Raw genomic sequence first — 24358 nt, 5'->3', positions numbered from 1 at the left:
TAACTTGATAGAACGATCCTCTACTATATCAAGGGGAAAAATGGAAACAACATATGGTGAAATGTTCTTAACTGCTTCAGCCGGATACAAACAGTTTGAGAGAAAAGGAAAACAAAAAAAAAACAGCAGCAGAAAGATAAAACAAATAACTTCAAGTTTTTTCTTTATCTGTTACATGGATGGAACTGCAGCTGCGGCCGGCATGTCCTCAATCTAGACGTTCCATCTGCAATACAAATTATGTAAAGCTTGAGTATTCGTACTTTTTCTCGAAAGATCATATGGAATTTTCATTTCAAAAGAAGAAACTAAGATCTTTGCAGTATGATAGGGCTTTCTGTAAGTGTGGTGTTGACATACCTTCCAAAGACCATCATTGAGATAATGCATATTGTCTACTCCAATGCCCTTGTTAATTGCCTTTCTGTAAGACAAGATAATAAGTTGAATCTATTAATATACAGACCAGAATTAAGGGAAAACGAAGGCATATTCATTTGTCCCTGCGCATGCTGTTCACAAGAGTCGTGGCTAGGTCATGTTATGCTTTCATTATTCTTCTAGTAACAAGAAAGGAAAATGGCAATCTGAATACCCAGTTTGACACATCATTTAGTTAAAAGAATAATGCTAATGAAAGGTTTGACAACTTACATGTCCTTTGCTGACATCTTTGTAAATCCAATAGCAAGAGCATGCTGCTTTCCCTCGGCCATTATGGCCTGAAAGTATCCATTTTGGACATCATAAAGAAAACAAAATATGTCACCACTCTCATATTAGAACAGAAAACAGTGCAACTTAATGCAAAGTAACATAAACCCAGAAACAGAGAAGGACCGTATGTACCACAGGAGTTTCTGCTTCCACTTCCTCATCCAAAGCACCACCAGGAGATGTAAGACCAGGACACATTATGTTTGCACCAGCAAGGACAAATCTTATCGCACCCCTGTCTACTTGTAGTTTTTTCATTATATTTGGATCTGTAAACCAAGAATACAAAACAGTAAATATTCTGCAACTTGAATTTCTATAACAGTGAGGCCAACTCACAAGACAGAATAACTTTTCAGAGATGCTACATGACAGAGTAGCAATGAAGAACAATGTCTGAAAGAGTTCAAATCTTAGATGCAGTTCAAACTCATAACTGAAGAGGTATGATTGAGTATGAGCAGCCAGGAGAAAAATCTAAACATTATATGTTAAACTTCTTCAAAGACAAGTAAAAAAAAAATAGATTGACTATCTTTGCTCAGTTGCCTAGTAGATTACATCCCTCTTCCTCCAATCTACAGAAACGTAGAATTAGTGGATTGGACAGTTGCCACATCCTTGCCCCTTCCTACAAATATATCCTGCCAAAACAGCAGTATTGGTTTCCCCTCTATTTTTTTTTTTTTTTCTACCCTAATTCCTTCCCTCTTATTTCTCTCCTTCCAAGCAAAGTAAAAATAATATGCTTAGCAACTTTGAATTTATCCAAAAGGCTTATGGATACCTTTCATGAGGATACATCAGTGGATGACTCAGCTGAGGACCCAGATACAACGATTTCACAATCTAGCTAATCTTTTTGTCTAACAATTCGAGAACTACCAAAAAGGCAAAGTTAACACTTATCTTGTTGTCTAACATATCTAGAACAAACTAAAAGGCAAATTATACACCAATATGCTTATCTGAGAACCATAAACATGATTATCAATAAATTTGTTCATAGCAGTTTCTACTTTTCATCAATTTCCAAAATTTGTACATACATTAAAATTGTTTTGTGTACATATGGAGATAGCAGTAAGTAGAAAATCATTTACATGTTCCTCCTTGTCATTAACGAAGAATTTCCTCCAAAAATATAAGAATCAGAAACATCATGTTACTGAATTAAGAACATGCAATGAATAATAGAATGATTAATATTGAAAAAAAAATGCAATTATGAGATAACAAATATTGTTGATAAAGCAATAGCTTACATTGATGGAGGAGTCGTAGGGTAGGCATGTAAGGTCCATCACGAATATTAAAAAACAATGGAACGTTATTCACTAGAACCAGATTCAGATGATTTTGACTGCAAGGAATAGGGGAAGAATGTTAAGAAACATACTGCAGATGCACCGGAAACTAATATCACAAAAAGAACAGTTGACCTAATAAGTAATTGTAGAAGCAGAAGCAACAAAGTTACACACCATTTACAAACAATTAAAGGTGACTTCTTTGGAAGCAAATCATCCAACACTGGCTCAAGTCCTGGGTACTGCACTTGAAATGCAAATTTTTATTGAATAAAGATATCAAGAGAAAAATAGAATCCGACTGTTAAATTATTAGAAGCAGAATAAAGAAACCAGAACAATAACAATATGACCTCATCTGCAATGCTTTGGCGAATTTTGCGCTGGACAGATGCCTTGACTTGGTTCTGTGAGGAAACTTCTTCAGATGAAAACCTACAAGATAATGAAGTACACATAGTAAATAACAGGCTACAATTTTTACTAATAGAAGCAATCATATATATATTTAAGCGAATTAATCGTCGCACATATGAAGACAAAGGAGGAAAAGCAGTCTAGGTCTTTACAAATCTTAGAATAGCAAACTTCAAACATCAACCAAAAAAAAAGTTGCTAATAGTGCACAAAACAACCCAAACATAACACATTCACCAGAGGTTGACATAAACTAATTTACATAAATAATATGAATAGCCTCTACGCTTCTTGTGAATCACCACACTCTTACACCAAGTGTAAGAGTATTTAGTCCATCGGTAATAATACGGTCCGAAGACAATGATTCTTGAAACCCAATTAGCATAAAATTTGGCACGCATTAAACAGAGGCAAAGGTAATTAATTCAACAGTATGATCAGCAAAAGAATTAATCCTACAATATTCATCTCACACCAAATTTTACACCAAGTGCAAACAAATCCCTCCTCAAATACATGCATTATATTTCAATTTCAAAAGGTCAGCACCAAATGCAACCCAACTAGCAGAAAATCAAACTTTGACACAAACAAAAATCACAAGATTAAATTACCAAAAACAGATTAGCACCAACGCAACATAATAAACCATCAACACATAAACAATTATCAAGTAATTAATCCATAACTTCGTCTTGCAAGTAAATTAACAGCTAGCATTAACATAAAAACAAAAACAAAAATGATACTTGTCCTCATAAATTCATCACTACAATTACAATCAACCCCAAACCAATAAGAATAAACAATCTAACCCAGGTGAAAAAACAAACCGACACCCGCATAGGAACCTCTATATCACAATCATATTGCCAAAACAAGTAAAAACAACCAAAAAAAAAAAAAAAAGAGTATTAAAATTGAAAGCAATATTACTTTTTAAACATCCTTGGTTGAAGTACAGGGGTTTTGGTGATGTGGGATCGATCTAAAGCTCTGTAAGAATGAGTTTTGGGAGTTCTAAGACTTCGCTCCAAAAGCAAAAAGAAGTTGGCCCGCGTAGCTATAAAGCAGCCAACTCTTGAGTTGAGTTCAGCTTCGTCTTCGTATCAGGTTGAGAGATCCAAAGTTGAGAGACAAAAGCTTGTTGTTCGGTATTTTTTATTTGGGCTTGAATTTAGATATGGGCCGAAAAGTTAAGTGGGCTAGTCTAAATGGGCTTTAATATCTTGCACCCAATTGTGGGTAAATTTGTAAATATGAATTTAATTCAACGATATATTTTACTACATTACCAATATTTTAAATGGACATATATCCAATGAGTAATGATATAGTCACCAAATTCATGAGTTTAATGGCATGATAAAATTTTGACCGTTGATTAATTTTAATTTAATATTAATTTACGATCAAGATTTTATCACGTCATTCAGTGTATAACCTTCGATGGCTATATCCTTTTCGATATCCAAAAATTTAATTTTCATGAAAGTTTTTACGATATCCAAAAATTTAATTTCCATGAAAGTTTTTACTTAAAGGACAAATTTACCATAAATTTAATCGATTTATCAATTATACCCTTAAAAAAATTAACAAAAGATATATTCTCTAACATATAACACTATAGTCTTAAGCAATGATATCATGCCCTGGGTTTTTAGCCTCATTGATCCTTAACCCGTCGAGAAACGTATCAAAAAGTAATTCAATTTAGAACCCCCTCCTGCTTTTCCTGAGGAAAACAGTGGTGAAATTGTTGTAGCTGCTGTTGAGGAAAGCAGTGAAACTACTGAAAACTCGGGCAATCCGGATGAAGCTACAGTTGAGGCACCGGAGATAAAGCTGGAGACAACACCTGCAGATATCTGTTTCCCAACTACAAATCAAACAAGGCATTGCTTTACCCGTTATATTGAGTATCACCGGTGTGTACCTGCCAAGGGAGAAGGTGCCGCAGAGTGTGATAAGTTTGCAAAATGTTATCGTTCTCTTTGCCCTGGAGAATGGAATGAGCAAAAGGAGAATAGAACCTTCCCTGGTCCTCTGTAGAGGTGCTTCTTTTGCAAGCCTGGATATCGTTTGCTTCCTGCTGTTAAACCGGAGTTGCGATTCCGAATCCATAGATAAAATTCTTGGTTGAGAAGTGAATTCTCACAGATGTTTTCTAAAATTTAATGAGTTCATAAAAATTTTTGGCTTGTCAATTAGAACTACTTCAAGTCTAAACACCGAGGTGTATTTCTCAACACAAAAGTTATTCCTTACCATCTCGAGATAAATGAATTTGGAGGAGTTGATTGTGGGGGTGTAATTGTAACAAATGAAAAGTACAGAAATTGTGAGAGTGTAATGGTTAAAAATGAAAACTGCAGTTAACAGTATGGGTACCCATAGGTCCATCCATACCATGTAGGGTAGAGTACGGGCCCAAAATATTGGACTCTTTTAAAATCAATCGTTTTGGACCTATTTCCGTTGGACTCAACCCACCTGTTTTGCTAGGTCTACTATAGCTATATTGTTTGACTACATCTGGTGCATTTTACTGTAGCAATACTATAGTAGGTACTTAGATATAAGAAAAGAAGAATTAGAGATTAAACGGTGGTGTTTTTCCATTGTTCTGCAAATCCTACGATACATAGATTGTAACTTTGTGTTTGTTTGTAAAAGCTGAATGGTCAAGATTACTGGCTGAGGATAATGACTTGGATTGCCAGATCAGATTTATCTTGCAACTATATAAGAAATATATAGAATTGTATATGTTGTTATGCCATCTCTAGTTACATGGTAGGTGAGTTCCCAGAGGTATTGTTTGTTTTAGGTCATAGGTTGGACTGCTAGCAGGTTCGCACAGTTTTGTCTTGAAAAGGCGCCTCTGGATAGTGAGGGTGTCTTTGTGCTGTATGAGCGACTAAGGCCCTCGTCTCCTAGCCGATGTGAGAGTTTGACATCAACACAACCTCCTAGACAAGAGGCTTGGGAGGTTTGGCGAGGGTACAAATCGGCACGCTTAGCCCAAGTAAACCCGACCCCTCCTTTGAGGGCCAACTGTTGTTATATCGTCTCCAGTCACATGATAGGTGGGTTCTCAGAGGTATTGTCTACTTTGGGCCACAAGTTAGATTGTTGGTAGACTCGCATAGTTTTATCCTAAAAAGGCATCTTTGGGTGGTGAGAGTGTCCTTGTGTTATATAATTGACCAAGACCCTTATCTCCTAGCCGGTGTGGGAGTTTGACATCAACAGTATAAATGTAGAAAAACAAAATAGAATTAATGAAAAAAATTACTTCGCCATTCTTCTTCAAGGTTTTTCGTTTTAGTCATATTACAAGCTTCATTTTTTGTTTATATGTTTTAGCAATGCAGTTCGCCCACCGGATTCGAATTGGCCGCGGAGGAAAAAAGCACAGGTTTTGAAGACATTGAACAGCTGAAAAAGAAAAGCCGAAGTGCTTTATGATTTTGATGATTATGTTTTACTTTTTTTTTAATCACTTCTCTTTAAATTTTCAACTTCTTCAAAATGAGGAATGAAAGTACATGGGGAACAAGTTTTACTGGTTTTCCAAGACTAATAAAAAAGAAAAAGAAAATGAAAATGAAAACGTAATACAACACGGCCAATTCTCAATTTCTCAGCTCCGTGGAAATTAAAGTTGCCTGCAGATTGTTCTTCTCTTAGCAGCAACAGGTTGATTACTCTTTGAAATTAAAGGCAAAGCAAACTTGGGACATGGAAACCAGATATAGTCTCTACATTAAATTTAAATGCAAAAGTTTCTAGCAAATGCAGATTGTTTTTTGGAATTTGTTCATAGAACAATAAACATAATTTTATAGGTCTCAGATATATCTCTGGCCTATAAACCACGATTATATTATAAACCAAACCACGAAACTATCTGACTAATCCATTGTGTTGCTTGTGTTCGCTCCCTGAGCAGCCATTCATGCCTCAAGATTGATGCTTAATGAATATATTTTTCAAGTCATAGGCCATAAGAACAAAGGCTTCGACCTTCGTAACAAGCTTGAATAGTTCTTTTTGACCAAAATACTAGCACCCATTATCTAAAGAATAGGAACAAACTTGAACATAGAAACATGCTAACAGGCACGCGGGGATACAACTGGCTTATGCTTGAATTTGTCAACAGCTCTGATGTGGAAGGGTTCGTCCGAAGCCGATTAAGAAGTATTTGACGACCTGCTTTTTCTCTCCTTTCGTCTTTCAACGTCGGACTGCATATATACCTGCTTCACAAACGAGGAGATGGTGTATATTTTAGCATGTACTATTAAATCCAGAAACAAGAAGTTAACAGAATAAAATATACGAACCTGCATTTGTCCGATAAGAAAGTAAAACAAAATCACTGCCGTGTAGATTACACAAAGTACAAAGACGTTTCCAAATACGTCAGTACTAGCGGTTTCAAGGTTCGAACCAAAACCACTGCAAAAATTGAATTCAAATGTATATAAAATATATCAGGTCCAAATGACTAGTACCATTTGAAATGGAGAATTTATGGTAGAAAACTTGAGATACCAAACATGCATATTAATGTTAGATTTTACATCTACCTGACGTAAAGATCTTCTTGTATAATTTTTTAGTTAATGAAAAATCAGTTCAGTAACAAATTGCTTCTTCTCTCAAATTCTCCAGATCTATCTCTTCTTGTTATTTTCTCACTAATGGTGGAAATGAAGAGGAAAGAATATCATACTACAAACATCTGAGGAATTCTCTGTTGAAGTAATAGGGTGTGTTTGTTTTCAATTTTAGAACAATTATTCCTCAGTAAAACCACCACACAAGAACAAGAAAGTATATGATATTAATAGTGCACAAACCTGAGAGTTTGCATGGCCCATCGAAAACAAAATAAAATCTTGACCGTAAAACCTCTCATCTCCAGAATTCCAGACTGATGGGCGTCACGGAATACTCCAAAATCATACTCGGTTGTATTTCTTGAACAAAAATCATTCATAATTTTGTATGCTTCTGAACTTTCGTTACAACGTAAGAAACGGTCACGAAACTCTCGATCAGGGCATCCACTATTGTAAGTCCTGCACGCTTTCTGCCAACATCTGGCCTCTGTGTATATGGCTAGGACATACCAAAGGGCTCCAATTTCCTAAAACATCAGCAACTCCCAAGTGGATAAAAAATCTTGGAAAAAAATGTCAAATATTTATACAAAGTACATCAGTCTTTTCATTTTTTGTTTTTGTTTTAAATCAATTCAGTGTTAAAGTAAAAAGAAAAAACAAACAAACTAGGTTTTGCATCCAATAAACCCTTTGTGTAACTGAACTTACTTCACCCAAACACACGTATGAATAAAGAACTTAATCGCCCATAGAGCCAAGGTTGATGATGAAAAACCGTATGCAGTCAATATTAACAGTCGAATTACTCTTGGTACAAATTGAAATAGAAGAAGTGCTACTCCATACCAAACTGTGCGGGTTTTTGTTCCATGAATGAGAATAAGCATCACCTGAACAGGTTGAAGTCCACGAGGGAAAATGTTTAGTTTGATTCAGCCCTTGTCAAATATAAAAGAAAGAAGATTAAATTAGCTGTAAGAGTGTCTCCCTTACCAGTGAGAGCGGAAATATGCATATTATATACCCACATATGAGTAATATGCAAATTCATGCACTTTCTTTTAAATCATCAGGCAGCTCTAAAATCCAGTAAAAGATTATATTAATGATATCAACTACAAAGTGAACAACACAAATTGCCGTCCCAAAATTTTTGTCCACTTGAACGCACTTTCTATCATCACCCAAATAAAATAGATAGACCACTAATGGATCCAATAAAATTCCAATTGCCCAGAATATAAGCCTCAAGAGGCCCTTAGCTCCACGAATTTCATATTTTTCTGAACAACTTGTTTTTTCATGGCTTGTACGCGAAGCCGCATTAGTAGCCAGATTCCGCCTGATAAAAGAAAATAATCAGTATAAATATGCTCTATACAAAATTTGAATCACAAAATATGCCAATGAAACTGTTAAGAAGCTGGGAAAAAAGCTTAAGTTAATTAAGCTGCTCAACTGAATCCTTACTAGAAGTTTTGAGCTCATCAATTAGCCCAAAAAATCACTTACATGATCCAGAACTAATAATTGCCAAGCAGAAGAAGAAAACTTTTGGTTTCTGCAACTTTTGAGTGAAGAAGCTTCTTAAATAGGAAAAATTCTGAGTTAAGAATCTTCCTATCAAACTTCCAAGCATCAAAACTGAGTAATATTATACTTATAACTCAATCTCACAAACTTTATTTTATAATCTCGACATGATAATTTGTGATTGGTCAACTTGTAAATAGATTCTATTTGCTCACCATAGGTCTCGTTGCCTAAGTACGAACTTACCAATTACGAGTTATCACATCAAAGCTATGAGAGAAAGTTTGTAAGATTGGATTGTCTTTTATCTTTAAAAAAATCCTATGTATCATAATACAAAGCTAATATGAGCTGGCAATCCGTGTGACAACTATTTCCTTACATCTCATCCGTTCAATTGATTACAAGAAACACGATTAGGGCAATTCTGAGTTCGTACCCGTAGGATCAGTTTGCTCCCTAACTTCGCGATGCTTTGTTGAACCCCTAATGCTTGCAAGCTAAAGCTCCTGTTGGTTTCCTTCTTCTTTGCTTGCTCACAGTCAGAGCAGTTAGTCACGCCGTAAGCCATTAGTCTTATTTATTATTTAACTTGTTTTTCAAACAGTAAATCTGGAAACATTTTGCAAAATCAATGATAACGTAGTGGAAAATGATGGTTTATATTATCTATAAATTAATTAATGGATAATTAATTAGATTGTAGAATTGTTCAAACGATTACAAGATCAACTTGGGTGAATGTAGCTTGCGTGCTAGTGACATACCTTGCTACATATTATTTTAAATTAATTTCTATTAAAATATCAAATAGAGAAGAAATGAAATAAATATTGGACTCCAATCCGAAGAGGGCGACTGACATATTATAACCAACTTGGATGTAATATCAAAACTTCTTTAACTCAGGGAACTTATCTTATGTACTTAAAATCAGCATGCATGATGTGAGATTCTTAGCCAGAAAGGCTTCAGCCAGGATGTAACATGTGCAGATAACTTTGATTTATCAAAGTCTCCTTCACTCCCAACGCTTTCACACTCTTTACTCAATCAGCGATTGATTAATCACGGCCTTTTTTTACATAATTAAAAGGATAAATAAATTAATTACAAATTAAACCAAACCCAACCGTGTTTTGATAGTCAACCCATACCAATATAGAACTTCTTAATAACAATATGGGGGCGTTTGGATCATATAATATTTTATTATAAGGATATATTATATTAACGGAAAGAAAGATCACCTTGAAGATTAATAGGAATGTTTAAAAAATGTGTTTGGTTGGTTCGAATAAACTGATGAATAATATATTTGGTTAGGAGGGTAAATGGGTAGGTATGTTATATAGATTACTAAATTGCCCTCATTTTTAAATATTAATATAATAATATTTTTTATTATTTTTTTTTTGAATCATTCCTTTTAACCCCCTACATTTGAAATTTTACTAAAACACCTCAGCCATATAAAACTTTAATTTATAACAAAATCACTCCCACCCACCCCAAGCCACTATTGACAGCCAGCCACCACTGTTGGCTGCTGCCAACAGTCGATGGAATGGCACACAACTACCCGTATATGGCTGACCATACACTGGTAAAGCTGGAAATGGCTATAGTCACAAATCTATGGCTGGAAAATGGCCAAATCTATGGCTATTTCACAGCCAAAGATGTGGCCATGAAACGGCCACAGATATGGCTATGAAAAGGCCATAGAAATGCCAAATCTGGCTGTTTCCAGCCATGGATCTGTGATCCATGGCCAGAAAAGGCCTTGCCGGTGCACGACTGATAAAAGCTTGAAAATACATATTTTGTTAGTGATTCAATTGGATTATTTGTGGAAAAATGTGTTTAATTTGTGAAATTTAACTTAATTATTTCATAAATGTCTTTATGGGATCACAGGTATGTTTTGAGTGTTTTCAGGTTCTTAAAGATGATATTCAGATGAAGGTTATATCGACGATGGAATGTGGGATGAAAAGAATCAAATGGTTCGTGATTCGGAGCTGAAACAAAGAAGTTAGAGCGATTTGAAGTTAAAGTGAAAATCCTGGAAAAAGCTCCAGTTTTTAACATGTGACAGTAATTTGACAATAACTTGAGCTGTAGATTTTGGATTGAAATGATTCTTAAACCTTTGGAAAGCTGATTCAAAGGGCTACAATTCATATGTTTACCACTTGGCAAGATTCGAACATTATCATGCTCAAAAACCACCATCTTGTCAAGATTTTGAGTTTTGGGGCAGAATCAACTATGCCTAGGCATAGTGCTGCGGCACAACTATGATTCTGGACTTTTTTACATTAAATTTATGACGTGTATTTCCTATTTTAAGAGTTTTAAAGTGATTAGAATAGTAGGAATCATAACCCTAAAACCCTAGGAGTATAAATAGATGTCTTTAGCTGATTTTTAAGGAGAAGAAAGGAGAGAAGTTCAACGGCTCTTTGGAGATTGGAAATTCTTGCAATTTTGAGTCATCAATTAGAGAAGTTTGTCTACTCTTTCTTATTCTCATGTTTATGAATACAATGAATTTTATTACTGAAAGTATGAACTAATTTTCTTTTCTAGGGCTAAGATGTAACCCAATTTTATGAATATGCATTGAATTATTTGTTGCTAATTTTTATTAAGTTTTGTTTTAAGTTTTATTATTCTGTTTAAAGCTTTCAATTCTTAAGGGCCCTAGAGTTGAATGATTTTATGGGTTAGGTTGAGATCGAGAGATGAAACCTAATTAGTCTAAGGTAATAAAATAATAGATTGAGCGAACGCTAGAGATAGGTTACCGCAATCTGTGAGGCTCTGGTAAATTCCATAAAACTTAATGATCTTCAATTGCTTAAATTTGATTAGAGATAATTTGGGTTAGTAATTAGGAGTTAATTTGTTAATTGTTCGAGAGAAAGTTAGTGAAATATTAGGGAGTTTGGTCTTTAGAATAAACTTAATTAGGTTAACGATAATTGTCAATGCATAGGATTAAATTGGTGTGAAATCTATACCCTAGGTTTAGTCATATTGATTTCCTACTAAAGTGTTAATAAAAGTCTGTTTTTGTTTTATTTCTAAGTTGTTTTATTTCTCATTGAATCATTCTAAAAATCTAATTAATCAAATAGCAATAAGATAGGTTAGTGTGGTACTTGGTATTAGTAATTCCCTTGGGTTCGATATCCATATTTATACACTTTATTACTTGCACGATTTTGTACATTTGCAAAAATCAACAACAAGTTTTTGGCGCCGTTGACGGGGAATTGCTTTTATATTATCAATATCAATACAAGCTATTTAGTTGCTAATTTGGTTTGTAATTTTTTTTATTTTTATTTTTATTTTTTTGTTTTTAGTGCTTTAATTTTTATTTCTGTATTTTTAGTGTTGGACCGTACATAGGAGTTAGTTTCAATGACAGATACAGGAGGAGAAGAAGTTCAAAAGGCACTTAAGGACTGCTCAAGACCTACAATTAAGGGATGTGCTTCTAGTATTAGGAGACCACCGATTCAAGCAAATACCTTTGAGATAAAGCCAAACATTATTCAGATGATACAACATTCAATTCAATTTGCAGGGTTGTCTAGCAATGATCCTAATTTGCATATCGCAAATTTTCTAGAGCTATGCGATACATTCCAACATAATGGGGTATCTGATGATGCAATTAGGTTAAGGTTTTTCCCATTCTCTCTTCGGCTAAGATAAGGCTTGGTATTTCTCCACCACCCGGAAGCATCACTACTTGGAATGAGTTAGTTCAAGTGTTCCTTGCGAAGTATTTTCCGTCGATCAAGTCTGCCAAGATGAGGAGTGACATCACAAATTTTTCCACAAGATAGGGATCGCTTTATGAGCATGGGAGAGATATAAGGATCTCTTACAGAGGTGTCCTCACCATGGGTTACCAATATGGTCGCAAGTGCAAACATTTTACAATGGGTTGATTCCAAATATTCAAGCCATGGTAGATGCTGCAAGTGGGGGAGCCTTGAATAACAAACACCGAAGGAAGCCTAAATTTGATTGAAGTGATGGCAAGCAATAACTACATGAGCCTTCAGAGAGAAATTCCAAGGAAAGTAGCGAGAGTGCATGAAGTTGATGGCTACACCGCGTTGGCTGCTCAACTTTCAACATCCAAAAGCAATTAGGAGTTGCCCTAAAGGTAAATGCTATTGATACTCATTCTCTAACTTGTGAATTTTGTGCAGGGAATCATTTGTCAAGAGATTGTCAAGTAGGGAATCCATTTTCTCCCTCAACAAGCAAATTATGTCAACAATTTTCAAGGAGAGCAACAAAATCCATTCTCTAATACATATACTCCAGCATGGCGAAACCATCGAAACTTTTCATGAAGCAACACAATGAGCAAAAACAGCTCCTGTTTTTCAACCTTAAGAGCCAAAATCTAATTTAGAGAATGTTTTGACCAAGTTCATTGAAGAGACAAGCAAAGATTTGAGAAGACTGACGTCCTGGTTCAAAATCAATCAGCCTCTATAGGAACCTTGAGACTCAAATTGGGCAAATCCATAATATTAGTGGAAGAGTTCAAGGAATGTTGCCAATGATATCAGAAGAATCCAAGAGCAACTCATGCTATCATATTGAGAAGTGGCAAGGAGCTACAAGAATCAGAAAAACTGAAGAAACTAAGGAAAGAGATGAAGACACAAAATTGGACAGAACCAACAATCCTCAACACAATGCCTAGGCACAAAACCAGAACTGTAGAACAAAGCCCAAAATGAAGAAAGATGAACCTCTCTTCCATATCCTCATAGACTACAGAAACAAAGATTAGACAAGCAATTTGGTATTCATGGATATGTTTAGAAGCTTACGTATAAATATTCCTTTTGTAGATAGTTGGAGTAAATGTCGAAGTATGCCAAGTTCTTAAAGGAGATCCTTACACCAAAAAGTTTTGAAGAACCTGAGATGGTCATGCTCACTGAGGAATGTAGCGCGTTACTTCAAAAACTACCACTGAAATTAAGAGATCCAGGGAGTTTTAATATTCCTTACACAATTGGTAGTTTTATTTTTGATAAGCTTTAGTGATTTAGGAGCTAGCTAAACTTGATGTCATTTTCTATTTTCAGGAAACTTGGTTTAGGAGAGGTGAAGCCAACCACGATTCATCTTCAATGCGGATAGATCCATAACATATCCTAGCGGAGTGGTGGAGTGTCCTAATAAGGTAGACAAGTTTCTTTCCATAGATTTTGTAGTTCTTGATATGGAAGAGACCGAAACATCCTTTAATATTTGAAGGCCTTTTCTAGCTACAAGTAGGACTTTAATAGATGTATACAAGGTAAACTAATCTTAAGGGTGGAAGACGAACAAGTGGAGTTCAATGTTTTTAACATGATGAAATGCCCACCCGAGTTAGATACTTGCTTTAAGATTAGCATACTTGATGACAAAGTAGTGGAAACCTTAGAAGAAACTACCTAGCTCACCCCTAGAAAATTGTTTAGTCAACTCTAGGATTATGGAGGCTAAATTTGAGAGGGTAGATGAACAACAATTGAAGCCTTATGTGTAAGTGGATTGAAGGATAGAAGGGTTTGGATTTCCTAGATGATCTAGATTGAAGGAGTCAAAAAGTCGAGCTTACGACTCTAATAAAGCGCTTCTTAGGAGGCAACCCAAGCTCTTTACTTTAATTTTGGTTTCTGTTTTGAATTTATTTTAGATTTTTGTTAATGTGTTAAGCTGTGATAACTTTGGTTTGGTTTGATATGTTAGTTTTTTATGTTTCACCCATAATTTCTTTTATGCACACTAATTGGCCAAGAGGCGCATAGTTTGTTTTCTTTTGACTAGATTCCCGATGACTATTGGATACAACAAACCACATGCAGGCTTCACAAAACTATCTCCACATAAATGTTACGCATGAAGAGTTTGTGTTTTTCCTTTGCACATTGAGGACAATGTTAATCTCTAACGTTGGGGTAAGGATATTTTTTTTATGGCCAAATTTAGTTTCATTCGATGGACATCTTTGAATATCTTTTGCTTTGATTATCTGTTTAAAAGCTTTGGGTGAAATTGTTTTAGGTGTCTTGTAGGGTCAAAGAGTTAATGTATTTTGTTTTGTTTTGGAACTCATACATAAGTCAATGATAAGACCAGATTGTGAATTTGTGACATTGAATTTTATTAACTTTCGCATAGTGTAGGATGATAGTGGATGACAATTGCATTTAGTTATGACTCTCTTGGGAATGGTTTTATTGGTTTAATAATTTAGAAACTTATAGACGTTTTATATGTTTTTTATGGGCAATAATTTTCTCGTGAAAATTGTGCAAACTTTAGAACTCATTTGATAACCACTTGAGGCGAAATCCTAGAATCCGCATGCTTAGGATATGATTATGGGCAATTTCTTTGGAACGATTGAGCCTTCAAGCCAACCTATATTATTTTATCTCTAGTTAACCCTTTTGAGCCTATATTACATTTGGTACACTTATTTTTTTTGTTTTAACCCACTATATCTCACCTTGATGATAGCCTAAACACTTTCCGATCCATCTTATTGTAGAGCCTTAATTTGAGATGACCTTAGAAGAAACTCATGAAAAGAAGTGTAGTAGAAGATAAATATATTTTTTGACTACAACCTGAGTATGTGCAATGGATAGGTTGGGGTTGTGAGAAAAAAAAAAATTGATAGTAGAAGCAAGGTGGGTAGACAATTTTTTTTTATAGTTACTGTCTTCCTTAAAAAAAAAAAAAAATGTATGAAAAAAAGCAAAGAAAGAAAAAAAAACTTTGAAAAAAAAAAAATTTGCAAAAAAATAGGAAGAAGTAGCTTGGGAGAAGAACTTGAAATGAGGTACATTACAGGAGAGTTTGTGCTAATGTTGGAAGGAAGAGTTCAATCAATGTGAGGGTAAAGGGTGATGAAAGAGAAGCAAGAAAGAGATTGTTCATGGTCATTTACATAAATATTAAGTCTCTTACATTTGTGTTAAAAATTCCTTTCCGTTCTTTCATAAACCATTACCCTAGCCTAACGTTACAACCATGATGAAGACCTAATGATCCGAGGTAGTGATTGATTCTACATTAGTGGAGAGTGGTTTGAAAAGTGAGCCTATGGAGTTTGATTGTACATTTGTTTTATTTTCTTACTTTGCCTATAAAAGCTATGCATAAAATCATCTGGGTTTTTGGATTTGTGAATGTTATGAGAGGGTCTACAAAAGTATAGTTGAAATTCACTTATTCTTTGCATTTGCGTGTTGTTAATTATTCAATTTGTTCACATTGACACTATTTTTTGAGACAATTATATGTATGGATCCTAAAATGTTTGTTTGAGTCTTTAGTTTTGAGTCTATGTGAGGTTAGTTTAGATGTTTGTGGGTATCATCGCTGGAAACCCTCACAAGACTCACACTCGTCCAATTACGCCACCTAGGGGTTTAAAGGCTTGTTGCTATGCTAAATGCAACCGTGACATCTACGAAAGTGACTTAGGATAGTTTAGATATAGTTTTTCATTGTTTGTTTTATTTTCAAGCTTTAAGAACTTTTATCGCTTAATTTGCTAGACTAGCAAGAGCTGGTTGGGTTGTGATAAAAGCTTGAAAATACATATTTTGTTAGTGTTCAATTGGATTATTTGTGGAAAAATGTGTTTAATTTGTGAAATTTAACTTAATTATTTCATAAATGTCTTTTATGATCACATGTATGTTTTGAGTGTTTTCAGGTTCTTAAAGATGATATTCAGATGAAGGTTATATCGACGATGGAATGTGGGATGAAAAGAATCAAATGGTTCGTGATTCGGAGCTGAAACAAAGAAGTTAGGGCGATTTGAAGTTAAAGTGAAAATCCTGGAAAAAGCTCCAGTTTTTTACATGTGACAGTAATTTGACAATAACTTGAGCTGTAGATTTTGGATTGAAATGATTCTTAAACCGTTGGAAAGCTGATTCAAAGGGCTACAATCTATTTTTACCACTTGGCAAGATTCGAACTTTATGACTCAAAAACCACCATCTTGTCAAATTTCGAGTTCTGGGGCAGAATCAACTATGCCTAGGCATAGTGCCGCGGCACAACTACGATTCTGGACTTTTTTACATTAAATTTATGACGTGTATTTCCTATTTTAAGAGTTTTAAGTGATTAGAATAGTAGGAATCATAACCCTAAAACCCGGAGTATAATAGATGTCTTTAGCTGATTTTTAAGGAGAGAAAGGAGAGAAGTTCAGCGCTCTTTGGAGATTGAATTCCTGCAATTTTGAGTCATCAATTAGAGAAGTTTTTCTACTCTTTCTTATTCTCATGTTTGAATACAATGATTTTATTACTGAAAGTATGAACTAATTTTCTTTTATGGGCAAAGATGTAGCCTAATTTTATGATATGCATTGAATTATTTGTTGCTAATTTTTATTAAGTTTGTTGTATTTTAATTATTGTGCTTAAAGCTTTCAATTCTTAAGGGCCCTAGAGTTGAATGATTTTATGGGTTAGGTTGAGATCGAGAGATGAAACCTAATTAGTCTAAGGTAATAAAACCATAGATTGAGCAAACACTAGAGATAGGTTATCGCGATCTGTGAGGCTCTGGTAAATTCCATAGAACTTAATGATCTCCAATTGCTTAAATCTGATTAGAGATAATTCGGGTTAGTAATTAGGAGTTAATTTGTTAATTGTTCGAGAGAAAGTTAGTGAAATATCAGGGAGTTTGGTCTTTAGAATAAACTTAATTGGGTTAACGATAATTGTCAATGCATAGGATTAAATTGGTGTGAAATCTATCTCCTAGGTTTAGTCATATTGATTTCCTACTAAAGTGTTAATAAAAGTCTGTTTTTGTTTTGTTTCTAAGTTGTTTTATTTCTCATTGAATCATTCTAAAAATCTAATTAATCAAATAGTAATAAGATAGGTTAGTGTGATACTTGGTATTAGTAATTCCCTTGGGTTCGATATCCGTATTTATACACTTTATTACTTGCACGATTTCACACACTTGCGAAAATCAACAACAAGTTTTTGACCAACCAGATCACGCTGGTTGTGCACCATTACGGCAACTAACGCCGGCGGTGGTCTTTGGTGACTGGGGGTATTTTGTTAACTTTTAAAAAAAAATTGGTTGGGGAGTTTTAGCTAATTTCTCAAATGTAGGGGGTTGGGTAATTGTTATTTGGTAGACATTTAAGGGCGATTGTGTCCAAAATGGTTTTTAATTAAGGGCAAAATTGGTAGAAAAAACATATTATCCCGGTAATGTTTTAATAACACCCCTTAACAAGATAATAAGATTACCCCCACATTACCAACAGTAAACACTATTTGCAATAAAAGATTATCGTAATATTTTATTACTTAAAAACCAAACACCGGAATCTTGTAAAATAAACAAAGATTACCCCCGTTATCTTATATACTTTCAATCCAAACGGCCCCTATGAGTGATCATAATCTTACAAGGATGGAGCTTGGATTCAGATATTATTATCCTTTACTACTGTACATGATTGTTGATTATCTTAGATAATCTGACACAACTCGCCCCAACCCTCCTTATCCCACAAGCTTCAGTATGCACTCTTGAGACTCAGGTGACTGAGACATGCCATGTGGAAATATGAAAAAAACTATATTCTGAATGTACTTTTTGTAAAACATTCTCTTGTTTTCATCATGAAAAACATAACATATAATATATACATATTTGAAAATCTAAAAATATATCACATTCATTTTATAAAATCCGAAAAACGTGAGGCATCAAGTTTTCGTATCTTTTACAATCAACACAAGAGATAAACATATGAAATAGAACATAATTCGATAGCAGAAACAAGCATGATGTTTGTACACACATGATGAGTTGATGACATGTGGGCCCATCCTCAAGAGAGATCACTCCTTGACACAACTCTTCTTGTGAACCTGGGGAAAAAACACTCTAAAAAGGGGTGAGCTGGAATACTCAGTGAACGGGGGATTGGCATAAAACATTTGTCAAAACATAATTAAAGCATGTAAATAACAATCACAGATTTCTAAGAAACGAAACTATGCTCAATCAATGTCATGCACTCTTCAAAATACTAAAACATGCAACTAAACACTCAAGAATTTCTATATATCCTACAATTATTTGAGCAATGCTTATGAACTAAATCTCTAACCATGTAATGGTTGTTTTTTGAATACTGTGAACTGAATACTAATCTCAATTATGATGTTAAAAACATTCTCACTACAACTAGTATCTAGGGATAAATCTATCATACCTAGCAAGATCTAACATTGCACAAGTAGAGCTACTAGAATTCATCTTGCTTAGCAGAATCCTGCATCACTCAGGCAAAACACTCATGCCTAGCGGAATCCTACATCGCTTAGGCAGAACACTCATGCCTAACGGAATCATGCATTGCTTGGGCAGAACACTCATACCTAGCAAAATCCTGCATTACTCAGGCAGAACACTCATGCGTAGCAGAATACTACATTGCTCGGGCTAAGTCTTTCTCAATACGCATGTGCAACGTCTTTAACTGAATATTGTTAGTGTATGCCCTAGGAACCAATCGTGTCGTCAGTTCCAAGGCAGTATGTTTTGTATGCATATATTAATGTATATATTTTATATATACATTTTATCTTATCAATAGAAGAAAGTGTTCTTATTTCATATGTGATTTATTGCTTCATTTATATATATGTATTACATGTGAAATGTCCGGATGATACAAATCTTTAGAAGATCAAAATCATCAAAGTATTCCCTACATAGGTAATATTAATTGGGCAATAATATTACATAGTAGGCATGCTGAATGCCTCCGTAGAATATCATGTGATGGTATTAGTATGGGTGATTATAAAAGTTATATCACTAGGGCATTAGCATGGATACGTGGTTAGTGAACAGTTTATCGAATATGGCCATTTATGATGAATCATATGGACATTTAAAATGTAGTCAATGATTTATCATAAGATCATACTAGTGTATTATTAATCCTTATACCTGAGATATCACGATTGGATTATGTATAAACGCATATGGTTTATATGGTGTATAAACACAAGGCTAATCATGTCATGTGTTAATAAGCCGATTTGGCCATATGTTATTTATGTGTGAGGACAAGTGATAGTGAAGATGGGATCCGTTGACTTGGTATAAATTGATATCAAGTTCTTAGACAAATGTCAAGATACATTGGAAAAGGGAAATCTCCGGCCGGGGTATACAAAATGTTACATGAAAGGTTGTTTCATAGTGACACGTTCCATATGTATTGAATTAAAATTAAGATAAGGATTTTGACATACCATGAATCCATTCTTATTTGGGATTAGACAATGGAAGGATTTGATTATACAACGTGTATGATTGTAAAAGGTTTGTTGGAGTATATCTTCATTGTGACTTAGGGGTTATGGAGCATTGCTAGATGCCTACCATAATCAGTGAGAGTTTTGTTCATAAAGACTTATGACAAAACATACTGAAATAGACTGTGATATTGGGTTCACAGTTAGGCCACAGTGAACCTAAGAGGTCACACATAAAAACTAAGGAGAATTGAGAAATAGCCAAAGAGAGTTGATTATCCAAGGTTGGCTAGCACCTACCAAGGGTAATAAAGTTATTTATATTAATCATTTTCTTTATATTAAATTGGTTTTTATAAGGGGTTGTAATTGTAAACATATAAACAATTTAAGGGTTAAATTGTTATGTAAACAATTTAAGAGTTAAATTGTTAATTGTGATTAAATGTTAATCCAATGTTATAATTTAAAGAAGTTTAACAACTCCATAACAATTATGGAATTGTTTAAGGAAGTCCAAAACAATTATTGAACTGTTTACAAGGATTCCTATATAAAGAAAATGATATATCAATTTTTGTGTAGAGTTCAAAAATCTCTAAGAACCCTAAATTTCTCTTGGCCAAATTTCTTCTTTCCTTGGTGTGGATACTGTTTTGCTTAATTTCTCTTGAAATTAGGAGTCCCCAAGGTTGCTAAAGGCTTAAGGTAACATGTTCTACCTTACTTATTTCAATCTGATTTAATTTTTTTTTTTAAACTATCACTATACTTGTTATAGTATGATATGCATGATTCTCCATGGATCCATCTTACAAATATGAGGCGAATGGATACTTCGTAAGGTGGCTTTAAGGCCACAATTTTCTCATACATAATTTCAAGTAACATTTAAATTAAAAACATATTACATATTAGCTTGTAAATCATGCATATATGACATAATATTTGAAAATCACATACAGGGGAGGAAGTGCAAATTTCTAAACATGTGTCAAAACTGACAGTTTAACCCAGATTTTTGATTCCTTCAAAACCAAATTTTGAATATATATATATGATGATGATGATGATGATAATTAAATGAGAAAGAATTTTGAAGATGTGAGTTGGAAATTATTTAGTTAATCAATAAGTGAGGAATATTAATTTAAAGGAAATTGTGGGGATGTGATTGTAACAAACGAAAATTGTTGTGAACAGTCATGGTACACGCAAGTCCACCCGTACCCGTGTAAGATAGGGTACGGGTCTAATTTTTTTACTGATTGGAAATCAGCCATTTTGGGCCCATACCCATTGGACCCAACTTGTGCCCACCTGGACCTCTCGTTTTGCCATGTATACACTAAACTATACTAAATTCGATAGTCTAGTATTTGACAGTCTAATAAAAGAATTTTTCAAGATATTAGTAGAGAAGAATTGAAGTATATAGCTTGTATGTTTACAAGTTAAAGGAAGTATCATTCTTCTTTATTCATAAGAATCTTGAATATTCAGGGGCGGATGCTATCATGCTACTCTGGTCATGGCCCACCCTCAATTTTTTTTAAAAAAATATTAATATATATAATTTCTGAATTTTGGTCTACCCTAACAGAAAAATTAATAGACAAAAATATTAATGTGTAATTAATTTTTATTTTGGCCCACTCTAATAGAAATTTCTAGATCCGCCCCTATGAATATTTATAGCCAAATGATGTATGTTCTATTAGGTTTCTTGTTGTAAATAACTTGTTTTCAATCTATTTAGAAAGTTATATCTTCTTTTTTAGTGTTAAAAGCAATGTTGTAAGACCTGGACTAGGCCTTGACCCGGTCAAAACAAGTAAAAACAACCAAAAAAAGGTATTAAAATTGAGAGAAATATTACTTTTTAAACGTCCTTGGTTGAAGCACAGGGGTTTCGGTGATGTGGGAATGAGTTTTGGGAATTCCAAGACTTGAGTTCAGCTTCAGAGATCCAAAGTTCGGTATTTTTTATTTGGGCTTGGATTTGGATTTTTACTTAAATGGGCTTTAATGTCTTGCACCCAATTGTGGGCAAATTTGTAAATATGAACTTAATTTAACGATATATTTTACTACATTACCGATATTTTAAATGGACATATATCCAATAATTCTAATTTCCCATGAAAGATTTTATTTAAAAGACATATTTAAACATAAGTTACCAATTATACCCTTAAAATTTAACAAAAGATATATTCTCTATCATATAACACTAGACTATACTAAACTCGATAGTTTAGTTTAGTATTTGACAGCCTTATTAAAGCAGGCTAGAGTTAGACGCAGTAGTTTAGTGAATTTTAACTATTTTTATCTTTGTTGTTTTTCATTAAGGGAAATTATATTAAGTCACATGATTTTATGGTTATTATTTGTATTTTAAACTTGACATTTTAGAAATTAAAGTTAGTGAATATTTATATATAGGAATTTCTCTATTTTAAATATATCGGACATATTTAACAAATCAATAACTTCATTTAATATTACACAACATCTTTTTTATTTATTTTTTATTACTATTATTAGCGAGCGATGATGTTGTCATGAAAAATTTTCGGCTTTCTGATGGAAAAAAATAAAAGAATTTTTGAAGATATTAGTAGAAAAGAAGTGAAATACATATATAGCTTGTATGTTTACAAGTTAAAGGAAGTATCATTCTTCTTTATTCATAAGAATCTTGAATATTTATTGCCAAATGATGTATGTTCTATTAGGGTTTCTTGTAGTAAATACCTTGTCTAGAATCCATTTTGAAAGTTATACGTTCTTTTCAAGGTTAATTTTAGAAGTTGAATTTATCTTATATCATCAATTTGGTGAACTGTTATGGTGTATATATGTGTTGGACTCTTTGCTTTTTTGGGCTATCTTTTGAAAGTGAATTCTATTTAAATTTGAACCTGGGTGTCGGCATACTAATACATATAAATCATTAGTCAAAACTTATAACTAATCCACTTGTAGCTTTACTCATAGATGATAAAAGGATTAATAAAGTTCAACACAGCCACCTAATCTTGTTTGGTCTTATATGAAGAAAGTCTTGATTTTAGATCAACAGGACATATACAAGCAAAACCCTAGTGATGTTCATTCTTCATAATTAAATATCCATTTTAAATCAACTCTAGGTCAAAAAGCTATCATGAAAGCACCCAAAATGCCTCGTGGCATCAATATATAGGATTGAGCCAACAATGAAGTATAATCAATATATTCAACTTTGTTGGCTGATAAAGATGTTATCACCTTTGATTAGTACTGATAGTTATGTATCATCTGCCTTGATAAAAATGCTTGATGATCTACAGAACCAGGTATAGTTTTACTCTCTGGTATGATATTTGTATAAGATGTGTTGATACGAAAATTCGCACAAACCCTGAGTGATTCGATTGATCTTGATAGAATCGGAATCAATGTGTGTGTGACTAATTAAAATCAGCAAAATAATGAATATGAATGCGTTATAATGCGAAAGGCACAAATGAGTTTTTAAAGTAGTTCGGCAAGTTCAAACTTGAGCCTACGTCCATTACCCTTTTCTCATAGTCAGAAGACGTATTTATACAAGTTTGTACTAAAGGAAAGAGATGAATTATTGGGATTACAATCAAATTCAAATTGTAACTCCAATATTCTTGTGATTGTGTACTAAGATCGCCCTATAATTGCTGTTGACCTCATCTCTTTCGAAATATCTGAGATTTGAGCTTATCTGTAATTTGTCGAATAATTGCCAGAGTTGGTCGCGAGTAGCTGATGCTAGGTCGAGTTATATCTCGATGAGCTTATGCTGGGTCGGATAAGCGTTTAGTCAAACTGATTCTGGGTCGAACTATATACTCGTAAGCTTCTAACTTCTCCGAGTTTAATAGAAAAATCATGCACAACAAGATGAGAGGAGAGACAGTTAGATTAAAAAAAAAGGTCGGATAATCTTTTTGTTTTCATTAAGAGCAATTATATTAAGTTACATGACTTTATGGTTAAATCAGTATTTTAAATAAAACCTTGCTTAATGACACTTTTCTACCCACAAACTTTAAAATATCACTTTATTACCTAAATTTATATTCCGTTTCCGATTTCGGCATCGTTGCGACCTCACACCATCACCATTCTCTTCCCCGATTATTAATCATCAAAACCTCTCAAACCCTACTCCAGCCGACCCCGCCAATCGCCAGTAATTGAGCAATTAGGGTTTGTGTTGTTACCCCTCCCAAGTCAAATTCCAATCAACCTTCTATCACCAAAAGACTTATTGGTCTCCCCTCTTCAAAAGCCCCAATAGTTTGGATCGAGTTTGTTCTCTATTCGCTGTCAGAAT

At 34.0% G+C, this 24358-nt stretch overlaps 2 protein-coding genes and 1 non-coding gene across 3 annotated transcripts; 1 reads left to right on the top strand and 2 right to left on the bottom strand.

Moving 5' to 3' along the window:
• Window positions 1-4: 4 nt before the first annotated feature.
• LOC116140218 (malignant T-cell-amplified sequence 1 homolog) lies at window positions 5-3575 on the bottom strand. The gene is made up of 8 exons (XM_031425852.1): window positions 3384-3575; window positions 2381-2462; window positions 2202-2269; window positions 1983-2080; window positions 850-986; window positions 655-722; window positions 361-424; window positions 5-226 (listed from the first exon to the last, which is right to left on the bottom strand). Exons 1-8 carry the CDS (start codon window positions 3392-3394, stop codon window positions 209-211), a joined length of 546 nt encoding a protein of 181 aa, XP_031281712.1. The 5' UTR covers window positions 3395-3575; the 3' UTR covers window positions 5-208.
• A 514-nt stretch (window positions 3576-4089) lies between these two features.
• LOC116140205 (cytochrome c oxidase subunit 6b-3-like) lies at window positions 4090-4502 on the top strand. Its single transcript, XM_031425830.1, has 2 exons — window positions 4090-4106; window positions 4199-4502. The coding sequence occupies exons 1-2, from the start codon at window positions 4090-4092 to the stop codon at window positions 4500-4502; spliced, it is 321 nt and encodes a 106-aa protein (XP_031281690.1).
• A 7945-nt stretch (window positions 4503-12447) lies between these two features.
• LOC116140224 lies at window positions 12448-12550 on the bottom strand. The gene has a single exon (XR_004129578.1). It is a non-coding gene; the product is annotated as a small nucleolar RNA R71 (small nucleolar RNA).
• Between the last annotated feature and the right edge of the window lie 11808 nt (window positions 12551-24358).

This window comes from Pistacia vera, unplaced genomic scaffold, assembly GCF_008641045.1.
Source record: "Pistacia vera cultivar Batoury unplaced genomic scaffold, PisVer_v2 Contig365, whole genome shotgun sequence".
NCBI lineage: Eukaryota > Viridiplantae > Streptophyta > Magnoliopsida > Sapindales > Anacardiaceae > Pistacia > Pistacia vera.
The sequence above is the reverse complement of the archived record's forward strand: the minus strand, read 5'-3'. Positions and strand labels throughout refer to the sequence as shown.

Coding starts and splice junctions, on each gene's coding strand:
- LOC116140218 (XM_031425852.1), bottom strand. Junction 723..849: donor TGGAAGCAGAAACTCCTGTG/GTACATACGGTC, acceptor GGATACTTTCAG/GCCATAATGGCCGAGGGAAA. Junction 425..654: donor AAGATGTCAGCAAAGGACAT/GTAAGTTGTCAA, acceptor CTTGTCTTACAG/AAAGGCAATTAACAAGGGCA.